Raw genomic sequence first — 18,153 nt, forward strand, 5'->3', positions numbered from 1 at the left:
GCGTCACCGCCCATCGGCGCGGCGCGCGCAGTCGGCGGCGGCCATGGCTCCGAGCGCGCAGGCGGGGGGCGGCGGCGGCGGGCAGGCCCCGGGCCCGGGGCTCCGGCGGGGGATTCGCGCCGTCCTGCTGGGGCCGCCCGGCGCCGGCAAGGGCACGCAGGTGAGGGGGCACCGGAGCGAGGGAGCTCCGGGGATCCTGGGCCCCCCTCCCGGGAGCGGCCGGCGGGACCGGGCCGCCCGGCCCTCCCCACCGCTGGGCCCAGCGCCTGGAGGGACGCGGGCGTCCGGCCCCGCTTCCCCCGCCGGGGGACCGGGGCGTGCGATTTGCCCGTGCTCCGGAGGGCACCGGGCTTCCTCTCACACAACGGCTCGGGGACACGGACCCGCCGACCCCAGGGATCCCGGCGGCGGGGGGGACCCTTTGTCCTGGCACCCCCCGCCTCGTCTCCCGGTACCCCCTGTCCGGTGGCCCAGTCCCGGAGCACCCGGCCCTCAGGGTGGTGTGCCGGACCCTGCCACGTGCTGGCCGGTCGCAAGCCATCCCTGTGGGGGACAAGGCCCCACCGGGACTGGGGGGGTCCCAACCCCGCTGGGCCTCGGCCCCCAGAGGAGTGCGAAACCCTCCCGGCGAGCTCACCCGGTGTCTGTCCTCTCCCGCAGGCTCCGAAGCTGGCCGAGACCTACTGCGTCTGCCATCTGGCAACCGGGGACATGCTGCGGGCCATGGTGGCCTCGGGGTCGGAGCTGGGCAAGAGGCTGAAAGAGACGATGGACGCGGGGAAGCTGGTGCGTAGTGGGGAGTCGTGCTGGGAGCGGGGAGATGGTCTGGTAGCGCCTGGAATGAGAGTAGTCAAATTCCACCTCTTAATTAGAAGCCTCAATGACAAAATCCAATTAGTGGAGGAAGGGCAGATTGTAGGGTGAAGGCAGGAGTGTGTGTTCTCCATATTATTATCCTGCAGGAGAATATAAAAACAACCTATAAAATCAACCTTCCTCTTCAAAATCCCTCCTTGCTCACAAGCAGCCTGTGCCCATGGGTTGGTTCTTTCCACCACTCAGGGGGTGCAGTCTGGGTGGTGGCTCCTCGTCACTGTTTTGAGGTGAAGGTTTATCCTTGGAGCTGCAGGACGTTACAGCCCCGCTCGGCGGCTCCTGTGGCCTTTCACATCACGCCTGGACGGACCCCTGTGGGGTGGAAGAGTTTGTTCAGAGGGTTCATCTGTGTCCCAGCTCTTGCATAAATGCCCTTTTGCTCATAACTGTAAGGTAAAAATAGACTCGGGGGTGTTGCTGTGGTAGTTACGGCGGGTGCTGCGTAATGCTGTGTGAAAGAGAGACTTTGGAGCCCCGGGAGACAGGAGTTAGAATCTCTGACACATTCATTTTCTGAGGATCTAAGTATCAGACTGAAATATCTTGGGGAAAGTCGAGGGACAGCAAATTGCAGCAACTTGCCCCAAAGCTAAGTGATGTGGGGCAGATCTTGAGCATCACTGCTGGCTGTCACGGGCCAGTAACGCCCCGTGGGGAATCTGCAGACCCCCCAAGAGAAGAGCGACGTGGCGTACCTCCAGCTTTCGCTCAAAGCTTGCATTGCAACACCGAGCCTGCAATATCCCAGCTGGTTATGAAAGATAAGGACGTTATCTGGAGTGGCTGGGGGTATCTGCCACGTGTGTGTGGCTCCGCAGGTATATCCCAGCAGCGTACTCTGGCTCTGCGATAACTCAGCTGGCAGCACAGCAGCGTTCGGGATGGGTTTTTTATGCTCGATGACGAAGCAGGACCCCTTTCTCTGAAAGGGGTAATCAGGAAGGTGCAGAAGTGACTTGTTCCTTCACCCAAACTGCCTCCTGCCCATACGCTTCCTGCTCCAGGGCTCTTGTTTGTGGGCTGTGACAGTCCTGTCCCCGGTCCTGCTGCGTCCCAGCTGCGCGTGCTGGAGAAAACACTGCTGCTGCCGAGGAGAGCTACTCTGAAATAAACAGCTATTGTTTGGGCCGCAGCATCTGTTAGTACTTTCCAAGTGTGGAAAAGGCACTAATCCCGGCAGTACACTGATACCGTGATACGGGAAAAACTATCTAGCGAGGCTTGTCAGCGGCTGCTGGGCATTTACCTTCACGCAAGGTTTATGAGAGTCGATGAGCAACTCGCCTGCTTTGCCCTTCCTGGACATGCCTCCCCCTGAGAGGGGTGTGTGGGTGAAGGTACAAAGTAACAGAAATAAAGGTTATGTCGATGTTCTGTAGAGTGAATTGATTTAAAAAAAATAATCTAGGGAGTTTGTCATCAAGCTGATGGTCTTCCTTGAAATAAAGCAACCTTTGTAATGGTGAGGTTACTGTGCTGGTCCAAGTCCTTGCACAGGCTGGAGTGTCCCTGGCGTGAAATGTCACATTAGCCACGTCTTAGAGTTGACACCCATGTCCGGGAGCGTTTCCCTGATGTGGGCAGGTCTGAACACGCAGCTTTCGCCCTGTTACCGCAGTGCCCTGCGCCGCGGCCGCTGCCTCTGGGACCAGGAGTGGCTGTAAAAAAGCTCTGGTGCAGGCTGGGCGCTGGCACAGCAGCTCTGGAGGGAGATGGGTGTAAAATCGGGGTGTCCCTCCTGACCATGCGCCCGATCTTTGCAGGTGAGCGACGAGATGGTGGTGGAGCTGATAGAGAACAACCTTGACTCCCCTCCCTGCAAGAACGGCTTCCTCCTGGATGGCTTCCCACGCACAGTGAAGCAGGCCGAAATGGTACGTGAGCTCCTGCTCGGGGGCTGCTCTGGCATCTCCCCCTTCCCCAGACAGGGGTCCCTTGGCTGTGCCTCTGCCCCTCTGAGCTGGGTGTCTTCTGTCACAGCTGGATGAGCTCCTGGAGAAGAGGAGAGAGAAGCTGGATTCTGTCATTGAGTTCAGCATCCCCGACTCCTTGCTTATCCGAAGAATCACTGGACGGTAATTCTTCTCTCCAAAATACCTGGTTCACAGGGTGGGGTTTCCTAGTTTAGGGGAGAACATCCTAATTTTGGATCCTCGTGTGATTCTTAGAGTGTTTAGGGCTAGCTGCAGTGCTCGTTTGATTTCTGCTCTGTTCAAGTCTTCCTGCCCTGATCCCCTGCCTGCTGTCCTGTGCTTGGGCCAGCCTTGAACAGAGCCCCTTCGTTGTCCTATAAATAGGGGTTGCCGATATGAATCGGCGTCCTTGGTGACCCAGCTCAGCCTTTAAGCCTGGTGTCTGACAGCTAATGTCTTCATGTTCTTACTTCTCTGGAACTCCCTTGCACAGGACACTGCATACGTGTTCAGGCACTGCTGAACACCCTGTCCAGGGTCAGCTGCAGTCGTGCAGGCACACAGACATCTCACTGTTTGCTGTTGCCCTGTGTCACCCTCACACCTCCAGTAAAGCCCCCTTCCCCAGTAACGCATACAGCAAAAATCCCTTTTCCATCTCCTAGCGCAGCTGCTTTTTTCAAACATCTGAAGAGGCCCTTGGTACAGAAATAGCCATAAGAGATTTTTCTTAATTGAGGCTAATTGGGTTGCTACTGCAGATGTTTCTGTGCTGATGAGTGGCGGGTTCAGGAGACCTTGTCCTGGCACTGGGCTACTTTGCTGACACTTGATTTCTGTCTTAGGCTGATTCACCCAGCAAGTGGCCGCTCTTATCACGAGGAGTTCAGACCCCCGAAAGAGCCCATGAAGGACGATGTATGTGAGCTCCCAAGGCCACAGCTTACGTTGCTTTGGGTTTAGCTGATGCTTTGCAGCATCCCTGGAAAAACTTGTTTCTTTCCTCCTCTCGTACCTTCTGTCCTGGCTTTCTGGGGAGCGTGGGGAGCTGCCTGGGCAGCCTGAGCCGACAGCACTGTGGGGAGTGAGGCCTGGAGGGGTGAGTGAAGGGCATGGCTGTTCTGCAGAGCCAGCCTGGGCTCTGCCAGCCTCAGAACTTGTTGCTGAAATTGCAGTGGGTTGGGACTGGTTTCCCTCTTGGGGAGCAACTGTAGCTGGTGTCTGCTCTCAAGGCTCCCTGGGCTCCTTTTAGCAAGCAGAGTGGTGTGTGTGGGAAAGACCGTGATGCTGAATCCTTCTCTCTTCAGTGACTGCTGCGGGACTTGTTGCGGCTGCTGTGGGTTTGCCCCGCTCTCCCTGCAGACCTGGGGATCGCCTCTGCAGCTCTGCGTTGGAGCCTGGCTTGGAGGAGGGGAGCAGGGGTTGTCATAGCTGTGGAGAGAAGGGGGGAGCGTGCCAGGCCACAGCTAGCTGGAGACTGTCCCCTTGCTTCTCGCAGGTCACTGGAGAGCCCCTGATCCGCCGTTCAGACGATAACGAAACAGCTTTGAAAACCCGGCTGAAGGCCTATCACACACAGACCTCTCCTCTGGTCTCCTACTACAGCAAGCGAGGGATCCATACGGCGGTGGATGCCTCCCAGTCTCCCGACGTGGTGTTTGCTAGCATCCTGGCAGCCTTCTCGAGAGCAACATGTAAAGACCTGGTTATGTTCATTTAGGGCTCCGTCCCAGGACGGAGCTCTCCCTTTTCTCTCTCTCTGTCTCCATCTCTGTCTCTCTGGGGCCAGGGAGGGTGAAGAGCTAAGCAGAGTAGAAGAGGAGGGGGCAAGATGATAGAGCCCAAGGCAGGGCTGTCTAATTCTCTATTAAACAAGCTGTTAACGGTCTGTATCTCAGTATATGTGGACGTCAGTCTGTCTGTGGATGCCGGAGATGTGGCCCCTAGAGGTCGCAGCGAGCCCGAGCACCAGCTGCCAGAAATGGGGTTTACGGCCCTTTGGGTCAAAAGGCTTTTGTTTCATTCCAGAGCTGTAGCTCCTGTACTTTCTGCTCCCAGCTGTACTTTCGGCTCCTCCTGGTAGCTCCACAGGGGACTAGTAGGCGGCTGGCAATCAGGACTGAGCAGTGGGGGGAGGGACCTTGGGTGCCGGTAGGTGATGCTCGCTGTCGGCTGCAGGAAATGAAACACGGGGTTGCTTGTGGGAAGCATGTGAAGGGGGGTGTGTGTGTGTCCATCCGTCCATCCATGTCCCACGGAGCAGCCATGGGAGGGACTGCTTGGCCGTGTGCGTGTGAGTGCAGCCTGCTGCTGCTTGGGGCTGGCTGAGAACTTGTTCTCGTTGTGTGTGTTTTGTTCTCTGTGGGATGGCAGGTTACCTGAGAGCACAGCCTGCCTTCCTCCTGTTCTGATGGGACTTGTGGGGCAGAAGGAGGGTGGGTGAGAGCTGCTGGTTTTCGGCCTCTCCTCATCTGTGGGACATAATACAGCAAATATTAGTGAGATGCTCTTTGCTTTTTTTAACAACATGAAGTTTCTTGTCAGAGTCTGTCACTGTGTGTAGCAAGTTGGGATCTCCTGAGGACTTGGCTTTTATCTCTTCACTCTTGCCTTGGCTTTGGCCAAAGAGATGAAGATGCGTCCCAAAGTCTAAATAAAGCCTTATTGCAAAACAAATGATTTTTCAAGGCCTGAGAGACAGCATTATTAACCACTGGCTTCATGTGCCCTTGAGCCAATGACCTTCGTTATGAGATCATGGAAATGTACTTGTTTCTTGAGCAAGTCAAACAGCTCCGTCAGGCTGCCTGTCTGAGGACACCATGTGCACTGTGGTTATTGCCCTGGCTTCTCAGCCCCATTACGCTGCTGTATGGTGACCCTGCAAGGCTGGTGACGACCTTTGCCCATGTGGGATTCCAGCCCTTCCTAGAGGACCCCGCTGTAAATGCAGACTGGCCCCAATGAAACTTTGTCCTTTGGCCTTCCGTGTATGTTTACTGATTTGGTGTTATTGAGTACCCTCCTCTTTCGAGGAGCTGGGCTGTCTCCCTCCTGTGCGCTGAGCTGCTGTGGGCTGTGTCTCCAGGGCAGGTGCCTAATCCTCAGGAATCCCTTGCGCTTTTCCTTGACAATTTCTCTTTTCTCTGAAAATCGCTTTCTGTCCCGGTACATCCTTTCCAGGGAAACAACTTCTTCCCTTCTGGCAAACTGGAAATAGCAGCAGAAACTGAATGCAGTTCACTTGTTGCTCTTGAAAGCACATGACTGCGGGGAGAAAGGGTTTTGAAAGGGTTTTAAAGTAAATGGTGCTGCTTTTGTCAGCAGCCTGCAGTCCCCTGAGATCCCGCAGATGGCCGTTGCCTTGTTGATGGTCTCTGGCTTTCCTGTCAAAGGGCAGCCCCGGCGCGTGGCGTCGGTGCGCTGGGAGGTCGGGAAAGCGTTTAGCATAGTACTGCCGTGCTCCAGGGAGAGAGGAAAGTGTATTAGAGCTGCTCTGGCACCTCAGTGACTAAACAAATTCTGAGTGTAAGCAGCTTTTCTCTTGGCATCTTGAGAGAGTCAAAAAGGAGCGCTGCAGCCCCCTGCGTGCTGCTATAACGGCCAGTTGGTGTTCCTGGATTTGGTCGAGGTTTTACTCCACAGCGAGAACAATGTGTTCTTCCACTCTCCGTTCCTTTTCCCCTTTGTGTTCACTCTGCGTCCAGCTCACCAGCCTCTTTCTGCCATAAACCATGATTAATTTTGGTTTTTTTCCCCCTAAATCTATTTTTTTCTTTGTTCCCATTTATTCCAGCTGAGTGACTCCGTGAACCAGATGAGAGACCACCAAACGCTGCACACTCTGCTACGTCACCCGTTGCAGCCCTCCCCTGGGTGCAGGGGAGGCAGGGAGGGCAGCCGGGAGGGGGGTATGATTGATGGGAGGGGTATAAGGAGGTGGTAGACAAGGGGCTTGGGGGCTGATTTGGTTGGGTTTTGTTTGGATTTCTTATTCAGCAGAATCATTGTGAAGAGGAGATGGCCTTCTCCTTAGAAATCACAGTTTTGGGAGGCAAAACAATTGTACAGAGTGAAATACCTGCGCTAGTGATCAGATGCAGGTCCTTGACCTGTTAGGAGGGTAGGGCTAGATGCCGTTCCAGGCTTCTCCAGGACTTTCGGGGCTTGTCTCATGGGCTGTCAGTACTCTGAGGCCACTGCAAGGTTTGCTGTGATTTTTCTAAAGTTTGCTTCCTGTCTGCGAGGACCAAAATGAACAAATGACTCATCATGTCCGAAATGGAAAGGAAAAAAAAGATGCCATGGTCTTTTCCTGGAAGTTTTGTTTTTCTTGTTCTGCTGCATTCCTAAACCTGGGCATAGAGACTTCTCAAGGTTTCTCTGCTGCTGAACAGAGGGGCTGCGGCTCTAGTCCAAGCCTGCCTTACTTGGCAATGGGGTGGCTTTTCTGTGATCTCGACCAAGCTGGAATTTACACAATTCTGAAGAAATGCAAAAGAGACTTTCTTAATTGACTGCAAAAATAACACTTAATTGGGTTTTTTTGCATTTCTTTTTAGATCAAATGGTGCCTTGTCTAACCTCTGAATCAATAATAAAATAACCCCTTTACATTTTGTATCTGTTGCTGTGTCCTCTTTGACCTGCAGACAGCGTGGAAGACGAGGCGGATGACAGTGCAGTCAACTAACAATTGAGCTGGGTGGATCCTCGGGCCTGATCCTGTCTCAAGGATGCTTTTCTGTGCAGTTGAAAATGTGGCTCGTAATTCCTTTTATCTCTTTTCCTTGCTGAGTGTGTTCCAGTGCTTTATATCGCCATAGCAATGGTGTCTTTTGCTGCTTTTCTCCACTGTTCCTTCATGTGTGATGCTGAAGGCACTGAGACCCTGTGTATCCCAACCCTTCCTGGTCAGAGCTCCTTTCAGGTATTTTTAACTGATGTAATTTCTGGCCTTCCCCCCTCCCTTTGCCTCACCGTTGTCTGGAGGAGCTGATGTTATTTCCTTCTCTCGTCCTGCAGTAACTGGAGGCCACATACTGTGTCTTCTGTTTCTGCTCACTTGCTTTCTGCCTTTCATACCTTGTTGCATCCCTCCATTCCCCTCCAGTGGTGCCCTTCTCTAGCCATGCAGGGAAAAATCTCTTGACACAAGAAACGAGAGCATTTCCTGGCCTCCCTTTGTGCTGCCTCTGCAGGGACCCCGACCCTGGCTCTCTGAGGTATCTCAGAGGAAGGCTATTCTTGATGTGCTGATGGAGGGTTGTTGTTTTTCCGCAATGCCCTTGGTGACCCCCTTGCAGCCCTGCTCGTGTTCAGGGCTTTTGTTTGGGCGCTGGGGACAGGCAGCAGAAAGGGTCAGGCTGCATGTGCCCATTTCCTCCAGAAATGACTTGTTTCTTCAGCATAATTGGGCCCTCTCGCTCCTCCGCCATTCAGTCTTTCTGTGCTCTGGTGTTTTTATTACCCCTCTGTACCTCCAATTAGCATTCTTTCTCTTTTGAAGGCAAGCTTGTGCCTCTCTGGTGTTTGTGGTGTGCTTGCCTTGTTGTTTTTGATGATGGATCTTAAACTATGCTCTTCCTGGTTGTTTGGGATTGTGTCCTCTCCTATTTGTCTGCTGTTGTTTTAAAAACCTGTTCTGCCTGTTCCTCCTGGCTTTCTAGTACGTGGCATGGAGAAGTCTTGGCTCCTCTGAGCTGGGCTTCTTCCGTTTGATCCTTACCTAAGTGTGGAGCGTGAAATGAACTGTCGGGGTGCCGTGGGAAAGGCTGCTGTGGGGAGGCTGTTTAGCTCGAGCCTACATCTTCTGTAGTTGGATCTGTTCTGTGACCTGTCTCTCTCACGTTGACCTTGAATGTTTTCCACAGTACGCGATGCTCTGCAGGTGCTGTAAATTCCTTCTGCTCAATGATTTCACTCCAGCAAGCTGCTTATCAGGCACTCTTTTGAAAACTGTGTTCGTATTTCATACACACAATTATTCAGCAACTATAAAAGGGGAAAATTCCTATTTATAGCACAAGGACCAGCATCAAATAGGACACTGAATTCTCGCTGATAGAGGAAGTGACCTGTTCTCTAATGCAGCAGTATTTCTGATGAAAAGAAACAGCATCTTGGATTGGGGGGAGGGATGAAAAGCCCTGGGCCATCTCTTTCCATTAAAAATATGCTGCAGTCCTAAAAATACAGTATCTCCCCTTCTCTTTTCCTGATGAAACCATCTGCGAAAGAGAGATTGCAGAAAAACCTTTTACTGTGGATTTGTGGTTAGTAATAATGAGTCCACTGACTCCTGATGGTCTGGCTTGGAGCTGGTTTTAAGTTTCTGATCGATACCTGATCTATGATCTTGACCTGGGAGTGAGGAGAAGTCACTCAGAGTGCCTGCTGTGGGCAGATAGCACAAATCCCTTGTCTGTAGAGAGTTTGTATAAGCGCAGTACACATGTGCACAGCCCTGAAACAGAGTACATGGTGCTGAGGAACAAAGAACGGGCGGAGAGCAATGAATGGAGGGGGTGGCACGGTGAGAAAAGCGCTGGGGATGCTGGTGGTAACTGCTGCGGAGAAGGTGAGTTCCTGTTTTGTCTGAGCTTGCCTCCATGACTGCCTCTGCTCTCCCTTCCAGGTGTGTTGAGCCATGGCTTCCTTCCCCCGAGGCCATCACTGTCTCCCTGGTGTCACCCTGTCCTTTCCACGGTCTCCAGGCTCTTTAGGAAGAGCTGCGGTGGGCGACACCAAGCACCAAGCGAGGCTTTGGGAGGTGGAGGAACAGAGGATGGGATTCCCCCTCCTGTCGCTGTGGCAACGGTTGGGAAGGGAAGCAGCAGTGGGGTGTGATGGGCGGCTGCGTGCAGCTGAGGGGTGTGATGGGGAGGCTGCGGAGGCAGGGCTGCGCTGACATCACGCCGGGGAGGTGGCGCAGAGGGAAGGGGAGTGGGAAAGGGAGAGCCAGGGAGACTGCGGAGCGAAGAGAGCTGCATCGGGAGTGGGCTCCAGGGAGAGGTAAGAGATGCTCTGGGGGCAGCGGGTCAGGGTGGGCTCCATGGGCGGCTGCGGGATCAGAGCCTGCCTCGGCATCTTTTCGGCTACCGTGCTGGTGTGGGATGGCTCTTGGGCAGCAGCGATGTTACACAGTGCCCTAACAGCCTGGCACAGCAGGGCTTGGTTCTTGGACAGTGCGACTGGGTCAGAGCCTGGCTGGCTGTTGCACAAGCTGCAAATGCATCCCCCCAGGATACCAGTGTATGTCACTGACACTGCTGGGAAGAGCCAGGAGTACCTGAAATTCCAGGATAGGCTAACGGGATTGGGGAGCAGCCTTGGTCCCTCTCTGGAGAAGGGGACGAGAGTTCCCTTTTGGGATTAGAGCACAAATCATTGATGAAATGAATCGGAAGTTTGGAGACCTGGTCCCCATAACTGCATCTAGGAATAGGAGGCTGTAAGCAGAGCTGATGCACTGGGACCAAGCCCAGCAGCGTGCATTTGGGGTGGGAATCCTAAACTACACATCTCCAGCAGCCTCGGCACTTACCCTGCCTGTGCAGGAAGCAGTAGTTCTGGGGGAAGTAGCCAGGTGTGCAATTATTGCCGGGAGCTCTCTGGATGTGGATCCTGGGGATCTGCAGACCTGGAAGGCAAAATAACAAAGTCCTTGAAGCCGCTCTGGATGTCATATTGCCTTTCAGCGTAACGGTTGCATAACGGGATCCAATCTGCTAGCGGAGAGAACAAGGGGTGACGGTCACCTCTGTGCCCTGCAGCATCCCAGTGGTACCTATGTGCCGTGCTGGCCCACGGCTCTGGGGTGAATTTCATCTCTTCCTAATCCAAAAACTGGGCTCATTCAACGCTTGAAAAAGGTGGTGGGTTTACAGCTCCAATTCAGCGGGGACATGTATGGGCTCTACACCTACACACAGGCTGGGCAGCAGTGCCCTGCAGTATGTTAGCAAACTAGCAAGCAGGTTCATTAGCACCCACTTAATCTGACTGAAGAAAGCACATCGGGAGCCAGAAGCCCATTGCTGGTAACCAGTCAGAAACCAGTACTGGGGTAGAGATGGAAGAGGCACAGAGCAGAAACTCAGTCGGGCTGAAGAAAAAAAAACAACAGGGAGAGGCTACTGCTCCTGTCACAACCGCTTTGTTGAAATAACTTTCCCCTGTTTCCCATGTCATTTAAAGGGCTAGGGGCAGCACTGAGGCTGTGCAGAAATGCAGCCAGGAAAGCTTGAGCGTACGTGAGAGAGCAGAATTGCAATAAGGAACGTAAATATGCTTTAATTAGGGAAGGCTATTGCTGTGAGAGGCACGATCCTCCCCCACGAAGGCGCAGATGCTGGGTCTATAGAGAGCATTTGGGAGTGGCCCGGGGTGGCCATACTGCTGCTTATTTTATGGTAACTGCGAACGGCAACAGCTTGTGCTGCTGTGTGGGACCTCTGTGGGCGCAACGGGTTGGAGGCCCTGCGCTTGGAGGCTTTTAGGAGCCAGCTGCGGTGGTGTCACCCAGGTGGCTGTGTGGGCAGCTGTGTTTCAGGCCTCTGACGTGGGTGGGGAGGAGAGGAGAGGACCGGCTAGCAGCTCTCTGTGCCAGCCCTCCGTGCTGCACAGGGCAGCTGTTGTGGGAGGGAGCCAGCTCTGGATGGGCCCAGGCACTCCCAGATGAGACCCTGCCAGGCACAGCCTGAACCAGGCTCCCGGGGGCACTTTGGGAAGGGCGCAGGGGAGGTAACGCTGCTTTTCTGCGGCTTTGGTCCCTGACGTTGCAGCTCTGCGTGGCCAGCAGCTAACGCAGCTAGGACTGCTTCGAAGTCGTGTTTCAACTTGCTTTTTTTTCAAGGTTATTCAACATTTAGTGGGGAGTGTCACCAGGACCTCCTACAAGCAGAAAGGGCAAGCCAACTCTGGTAGTCCTTGACCTTCTCCACTGCTCAGCTGGCTCTCCTTGCTGTTCCCCCTATACTTGCCTACACTGCAAAAGGGAGGATCATGTGAACATTACACAGCCTGGCATCTGCACATCAGCTGAAGCAGCTGAGTCTCTGACATGCTCCTAATGCCTTCATGCGATGCCGTTCCACAGCCGTGCTGTATTACCCGTGCGTTTGGTCCCTACCATAGGCTATCACTACTAGATATACAACGATATAAAAATACAATAAATGGGAACTTGTGCTCTGCTGGGTGTGGGTACCTGGCCTGCAACACAACCCTTCCTGGGAAAAGAGGGCTGTGGACCTGTGAGCCTCTGCAGAGGCCTGAGGCACCGGGAGGAGCTGCCCTTGTACGTGTCCAGAGAGGGCCCTGGGAGCTGAGCCAAGTCCTGAGGGACGTTTTAATCCTTCCTATTCCACAGTCCATCTTGGCCATGACTCCACTGCAGTGAATGCTTTCCAGTTCCTTTGGCAGGGGCGCACACAGGCACTCAAAGGCGCGTACCTTGTGTTTGTTTTCACTCTTTATCTGGTACCAAGAGCAGGCAGCACAGCAGCTGAGTCAAGGAGGGCGGGTTGCTGTGTTCCCATTACTGCCCGGGCCACCCTGGAGGCCCCTCTATCCTCTCCCTAAACCCAGGCTGAAGTTTCCTTCTGCTGAGGTAGCTGTTTGTTTAATAGCTGAGGTTACTTGTGTAATCAATAGTTCTCTGTTTTCCAACAGAAATATTAGCCCTTTGGCCAAATCAGCATTTCTATCTTTGTTATAAACCTAGCCTTAACTCTCAGCTCTGGGGTGACCTAGGTGCATTCCCAACCTACCTGCACAGAACCCCACTCCTCTTCTTTCCTCCTGCCAGCATTGCTTTTTCTCTCTGAGGTTAAGCAAGAAGGGCTGGAAGCATACGGAGAAATTGCTGGAGCCATTTGACTCTCTTCAGTCCCAGCTCCTCTCTTGGCTATGCCCCAACAGCTCATTCTCTGTGCTTGCTTCTCTAAGGAGGGTGATGAGGATAGAGGCAATGGGATCCTCATGGCCAAGAGCATTGCTGATATAAGTCCCAGTCCACAGGCTCAGTGAGAACTTGGGTCAGCCACTGCCAGTAGAAGAAAAACTGTTCCCATCACACAGCAGGACCTGTACCCCAGAGAAGCAGGGCTGGAAGACAAGGTGCCCGTAGTAAGGCTCCATGGCTGCAACTGAAGTTTCCTTGCAAACAGGCGAAGGCACTGACTCCCTGGAGCTGGATCTCCACTGGTTCCATCCCAGCCACCCAAAGGCTGGGCTGTGACTCTGGGCTCCAGTTTCCTCTGACTGAGGGAGGTCATGGGGTTTTTTTCTGCTGCCGGGGCAGCTGAAACACCCTTGCTGTGCATTGTTAGCGTCTCTGTACATCTCTGTTATTTCCAAACCAGAAAAGGTCACAGAGACCCAAGAGAAACCCACTTCCCTCCTTCACTGGAACTCCTCTTTCTGCCTCGCACATGCCTTTGTTGCCATCTCTCGCTTGCCAAATGCAGGAACACTGGGGTTTGGCAGGGCTCAAAGCCTTGGCTTGTCGGATGGGAAAGAGGCATTCTTGGTCCTCAGCCCGGGGACAGGGCTCTGCTCCATGTCCCCTGCCAGGTTCTCCAGCTGCAATTTTGGTGCTCATCCCATGCTGACAGCACTGTTCTTATGTGTCTGGGGATGGGCAGCACCCCTGGGTGCTGGGCTGTGAATCCTGCAGGAGATCCACGGAAAGTGAGCGGGAATAGCTGGTGCAGGACCCAGAGCTACGTGAACCCCAGCATGTTGCTGTGGCTGAGCTGCACGTACAGTGGGAAGCGCAGGAGTCGGCACTGCCTGGAGAGGCTTTTCCCCAAATATGCATGATGGCAGGGAAAGGCAGAGGGAGGCCACATAAAGCCAGGCTGTCTCTGCTTTGTTTGAATAGGGCTGTTACTGCCAACAGTTGCCCCCTAGGAGGCTGCAGGGCTTATGCTGGGGAGGGATCCTGTAACTCAGAGACAGCTGGGAGGCACTTGGCAGCTACCGCTGTTTCAGGGGCAGGCACTGGACTTTTCCTGGTGCTCAGGGGAACTGGGATGGCAGCCCGGATCAGGGAGGGCAGGGCTGGGCAGATGAGAGATGGTCATAGGTGCTGTCTCCCTGTTAAAAGGATGCTATGGAGCAACAGCAGGGCCTGATTTCAGAGAAGCTTTGAGGTCTCAGTGCGCACTGATCACCCCAGAAACCTCCTACTCAATTTTCTGCTGTGCACAGTCCAGCCTCCTCAGAAAGCACAGGGGCTAGTTTGCTTCAACACTGGCTAAGGCAACCCATGGATGAGATCAGGCCCTGAGAGGGAAAAGGGTTTCTCATGGTGATGGAGGGGTGAGGGAGAAGAGGAATTTCCTGGCTGCAGTAAAGGTGGGCTCTGCTTGAAGAGAAGTTAGAGAGAAGGGGCTTGTGGTCATGGCATCAGGCAAGGGGATGGAAGGGGTGGGTCAGCGGCAAACCCCGGCAGAACAAACCTCATTTACCTTTCCATGCTGGCCCGGGAATGATAGACACACCAAACTACAACTCGCCTCGCCCCTTGCCCACCTTGTTCTCCTGCAGAGAGAACAGAGCACTGGGGGAGCAGCCCTGGACCGAACCAGGCTGAGGGCAAGGGCTTGGCAACCAAGGGTCAGGCTGTGGAAAGACCTCATCTGGGACAAGAGAACACTGATCAAGCTGATTTGCAAAGTGAGACACTCATACATTTCCCACCTGGTTAGTGCTGGCTCAGCCCTCTGGAAAATAACAAACGTTTTCCTTGCTGCGGGGCCAGAGGGCTGTGCTGGGAGCACTCTGCTGCTTTCCCATCCTGGCTGCAGACGGGAGGTGCTGCTGGCAGGGTCCAGAATCACTCTGCTTTCCCCTTTTGACAGCTGTTGCTGGTTATGAAAATGGGAATGTTCCCCAGCCAGTTCTCGGCAGGAACTGCCCTTTCCAGGGCTGACCGCATGGGCTGTTTCTTCCTCTTCCCACCTCCTGATGGTAGTCACAGATTCGGGTGCATTCTAGTCTTGGCGAAGCACTGCCCTTCCCTGCTCCTCCTCCTCGCACAGCACGCAGGAAAGGCCCTTGACTCTGGCCTGCGAAGGGGGGATGTTTGTTCCTTGGCCTCAGATCAATAAATTTCTTGAGTCAATTCTTTTCCCAAAGCACAAAGAAAGAAACAAGAAACACTGGGACCATTCCTGCTGTGGGAATTTATACCCCAAAGCTGTCAGTCTGCAAGTAAACCTTGTTCCTAGCACAGAGATCCTGACACCAGCTACCGCCCCCTCTCCCCCAAGTGCAGGGTGGAGATCACACCTTGCAGGAGAGTGGTAGGGACATCACAGCATCTTATAGGAAAGTCATTATTTCTTGTGATGTCTGATGCAAAGGCCAAGCAAGTGTCGACAACATGGACAAGGGAACACTGGGCAAAGCTTAGCGAAGACAGGAAGGAGACAGCGGGGCTTATTGCTACTGGAAGCTGCGGGTCTCCAAAGCTTAGCAAGATTTGCAAGGGGTCAACCATCTCTGTAGGCAGAGAGACTGGGCAGAAGACATCACTGATTACAGTTGCAGCAGGGTAGGAAACCCCAGGGTTCAGAGCTTAAGCCAGTTTCTAAAAGAGCAGAACTAGCAGGAAAGGGAAATGACTCCACATCAGCTTACTTGCACCGTCCTTGCAGCAGCCAGAGTTGGCTACTCAGAAGATACTGAAGGCACAGAAGCGGGTGGATTCAGGCCACATCCTACCCAGAAGGTTAAGAGTTCCTTGGAAAGCCCAAATGGTGCAACTGAGCTAATTCAGAAAGAAGTTGTCTGGCTAATGCCAAGGTCAGTCTCAGTAACTCCTTCCACTCTTTCTTCCACTTTTGTTGTGCGGTGAGGCAGGGAGCTGAGAAACTCCCTGGCTGATTTTGGGACCTCAGGCAGAGGTCAGCAACCGCCTGGTTCTGCGTAACAGATGAGTGTGTTAGCACCCACCCCCCTGTGCTCAGTTTCCTCCCTGACTCCTAATGGCACACAGCGACAGAATTTCCATGCTCTTTATTTCAGAGCTCAGGGAAAATTTCTGTCACCAGCACTGAGTTAAATAAAAAGTTGGTAAATTCAGGAGGAAATGCGGCTTCAGATAGCAAGGTGCTAACCTTTGGAATTGCTTTGAGAGTAGGTTAAGTCGAATATGATAACTGGCTTGGAAATATCCCGATGGTTTTATGACCTTTAATAATGTCTGTACTTCTGTACCCAGACAAGGGTCACCAGACTGCTCCAATACATGACCACATTCCGTTAGAAAAATCAGGAAAGAATTCTCTTCCCATCTTTCCCTGTCCTGTTGCGATTGCCATTGCTCAGTTTCTGTAAAGCACAGGCCGGAGCAGCATGGCCAGGGTGTTGAGCACACCACACGGCCTGTTCCTATGAACCCCACTTTGGTATGAGAATGATCTCTGTGTGATCTCTGTGTTACAGCGCTTCTGGAGGTGCCAAGGTGGTATTTCGGAAACTTTGCCTCTGAGACAGAGTGTTACTCAGGGGAAAGAAGTACGACACCTGTGTCCTCAGGAGCAGATGCAGGGTTTAAGCCCCATGCTAATGTTCTCCCAGATGGTCCTAAAGAGACCTGAGAGATTCAGGTCTCTTCCCACGATGGCAGTGACCTCCTGGCAAGCGAGGGAGTGGGGATGTTTCTCTTCCCCTGCCAAGATGAAAACAGTCCCTTTCACTTTCTTATTTCGCTTTTACTGTCCCCAGCCCCAGTCCAGGGCTGTGAGGGTTGGGTGGTGGCTCTATTTCACAGTGACCTTCCCATGGCCATTGCTGAAGGGGCTACAGGTAAGGAGAGGCCCTGCTGAGGGCAGTCGTGCTCTTGTCCTTGGAAGTTCTGCTGAGACATTTCTCTTCCCAGGTGTAAACTGGTGCTTTGTGGGATTGGAGCTCAAACCTCCTTTGACGCCAAGCAGCCACAGGGACAGGCTTCAGCCACCACCTGCCCATGACAGCAGATCCCCCTGGTGCTCAGTTCACTGAAGCCCTTTCCCATTAGCAGGTCACTGCGAGCAGTGGATTATACCCTGGCAACAGGGACACTGCAACATGCAAGCCCCGAAACTGCAGCGCCTGCTCCACTACACAGCAAAATAGGTCGTGCATCAGCAAATGAAAAAGGACAGATGGTGTCTGCTAATACCGCTTAGTTTATGGCCTGCAGGATTAACTCACTAGTTGTCATGTCTGCAGAAAATAGGAAATGGGTGGGTCGGGTGGAGGAAACGTGGTGTGCCCAGCCCTCCCTGTGTTTGTAGGATGCACCAGCTGGAAAGGATGTCAGAGATGCTGCGAGGTTTTGAGATGCTGCCGAAAGGCTGCCAGTGTCTCTTTGAGGGTCTGGGCACTAGAGCTGGTGCCTTGTACCAAGCTTTGCCATCCAGCTCCGTTTCCCACACTCCCACCACAAAGATCAGCGCTGTAGGGAGAAAGATGCTGAGCCATGCAGGGATCCCCAGCAGAGACAGGGACACTGTTTGTGGTCTATGCGCCAACAACGGCTCTGCAGGAGAAGCCCACAGCTTCCTGTCCTGCGCCAGCTGCAGGACAGCCTCCAGTTCAGCCTTTTGAACCTTTCAGCCTTACCCACGTGTCTGCAGGAGTGAGACAGAAAGCTGATGCAGAAGCCTCAGGTCTTTTCAATGCCTTCTCTGTGACACACTGTTCTCCTTTCCTGGAAACCAGGCCAGTGCCTCACTCTGTTCTCCTTGCAGAAATCAAGCCCCCTGTCAGTGCTCTAGCTCTCCGAGGGCAGAACAAACCCTTACTCAGTCCTCCCCAAATGGTCCTCCTGAAGATTTCACCTTGATCCTCTCTGCCTCTGCTGCAGCCAGGTTTGCTCACATCCGGCAAGATGCTGAGCACCCTGAAAAACAGCTGCCATCAGAGAGAGAGGAAAGTCTCCAGAGCCAGTGCTAGGTTTCTGCCCTGTCATGCCACCTCCGTGTTCGTGGCACCTGGCTCTCCCCACTGAGTGCCTGACCACCACCACCCTGGCACAGTGTGCCCAGGACAGGCAGCTGCCTGCTGCCGTCAGAGGTGTTTGTCACCCCCACCTTCTTCTAGCCACAACCAGCTGTCACAGGCACTGGGGTTTTCTCCAGTGACTAATTTGCCTGTGTTTATGCCAACGCCAAACACATAATTGCCTGTTTAACAACTCGGGTGAGGAGGGAGTCTGGCTGCTTTGTCGTACGGTAGGGATCAGACCAACGCTTTCCCGATGGCAGCACCCTACTGTGCTAAACCTTCTCAGTTATAAATCCCCTATCATTAAGGAGAACAGGTCACCAGTAAGAGTGAATCGAGAGTGGGGATCATTGTTACTTCT

The 18,153-nt window shown here is 53.6% G+C and overlaps 2 protein-coding genes and 1 long non-coding RNA gene across 5 annotated transcripts in view; 2 read left to right on the forward strand and 1 right to left on the reverse strand.

Moving 5' to 3' along the window:
- On the forward strand, positions 1-7,412 carry AK2 (adenylate kinase 2). 2 transcript variants are annotated; one of them, XM_063356045.1, is made up of 7 exons: positions 1-160; positions 661-786; positions 2,640-2,750; positions 2,857-2,951; positions 3,635-3,707; positions 4,288-4,483; positions 6,586-7,412. In XM_063356045.1, exons 1-7 carry the CDS (start codon positions 44-46, stop codon positions 6,591-6,593), a joined length of 726 nt encoding a protein of 241 aa, XP_063212115.1. In that variant the 5' UTR covers positions 1-43; the 3' UTR covers positions 6,594-7,412. The 2 variants fall into 2 exon arrangements, with proteins under 2 accessions (XP_063212115.1, XP_063212114.1); XM_063356044.1 differs by lacking the exon at positions 6,586-7,412 and having other exon boundaries at positions 4,288-4,677.
- Positions 5,133-18,153, reverse strand: part of LOC134525298 (uncharacterized) — an 18,246-nt gene continuing 5,225 nt past the window's right edge. For both annotated transcript variants that reach the window (XR_010073745.1, XR_010073744.1), the window contains 2 exons: positions 10,336-10,431; positions 5,133-5,260 (listed from right to left, as the gene is read on the reverse strand). This is a non-coding gene — a long non-coding RNA (uncharacterized LOC134525298). The remainder of the gene's footprint in view (positions 5,261-10,335; positions 10,432-18,153) is intronic.
- RNF19B (ring finger protein 19B) overlaps positions 7,544-18,153 on the forward strand; it is a 27,837-nt gene continuing 17,227 nt past the window's right edge. The window contains exon 1 of the mRNA XM_063356041.1: positions 7,544-9,803. The gene's annotated coding sequence lies outside the window, so the exon portion shown is untranslated. The remainder of the gene's footprint in view (positions 9,804-18,153) is intronic.

The sequence above is a fragment of the Chroicocephalus ridibundus genome, chromosome 19, assembly GCF_963924245.1.
Source record: "Chroicocephalus ridibundus chromosome 19, bChrRid1.1, whole genome shotgun sequence".
In the NCBI taxonomy this organism is placed as follows: Eukaryota; Metazoa; Chordata; class Aves; order Charadriiformes; family Laridae; genus Chroicocephalus; species Chroicocephalus ridibundus.

What these genes read in the sequence shown, in the direction of transcription:
- AK2 (XM_063356044.1), top strand. Translation starts at nt 44, where the DNA reads ATGGCTCCGAGCGCGCAGGCGGGGGGCGGCGGCGGCGGGCAGGCCCCG. An exon ending in CGATGGACGCGGGGAAGCTG is followed by an intron (nt 787 to 2,639) that starts GTGCGTAGTGGG and finishes CGATCTTTGCAG; the next exon opens with GTGAGCGACGAGATGGTGGT. An exon ending in AAGAGCCCATGAAGGACGAT is followed by an intron (nt 3,708 to 4,287) that starts GTATGTGAGCTC and finishes TGCTTCTCGCAG; the next exon opens with GTCACTGGAGAGCCCCTGAT.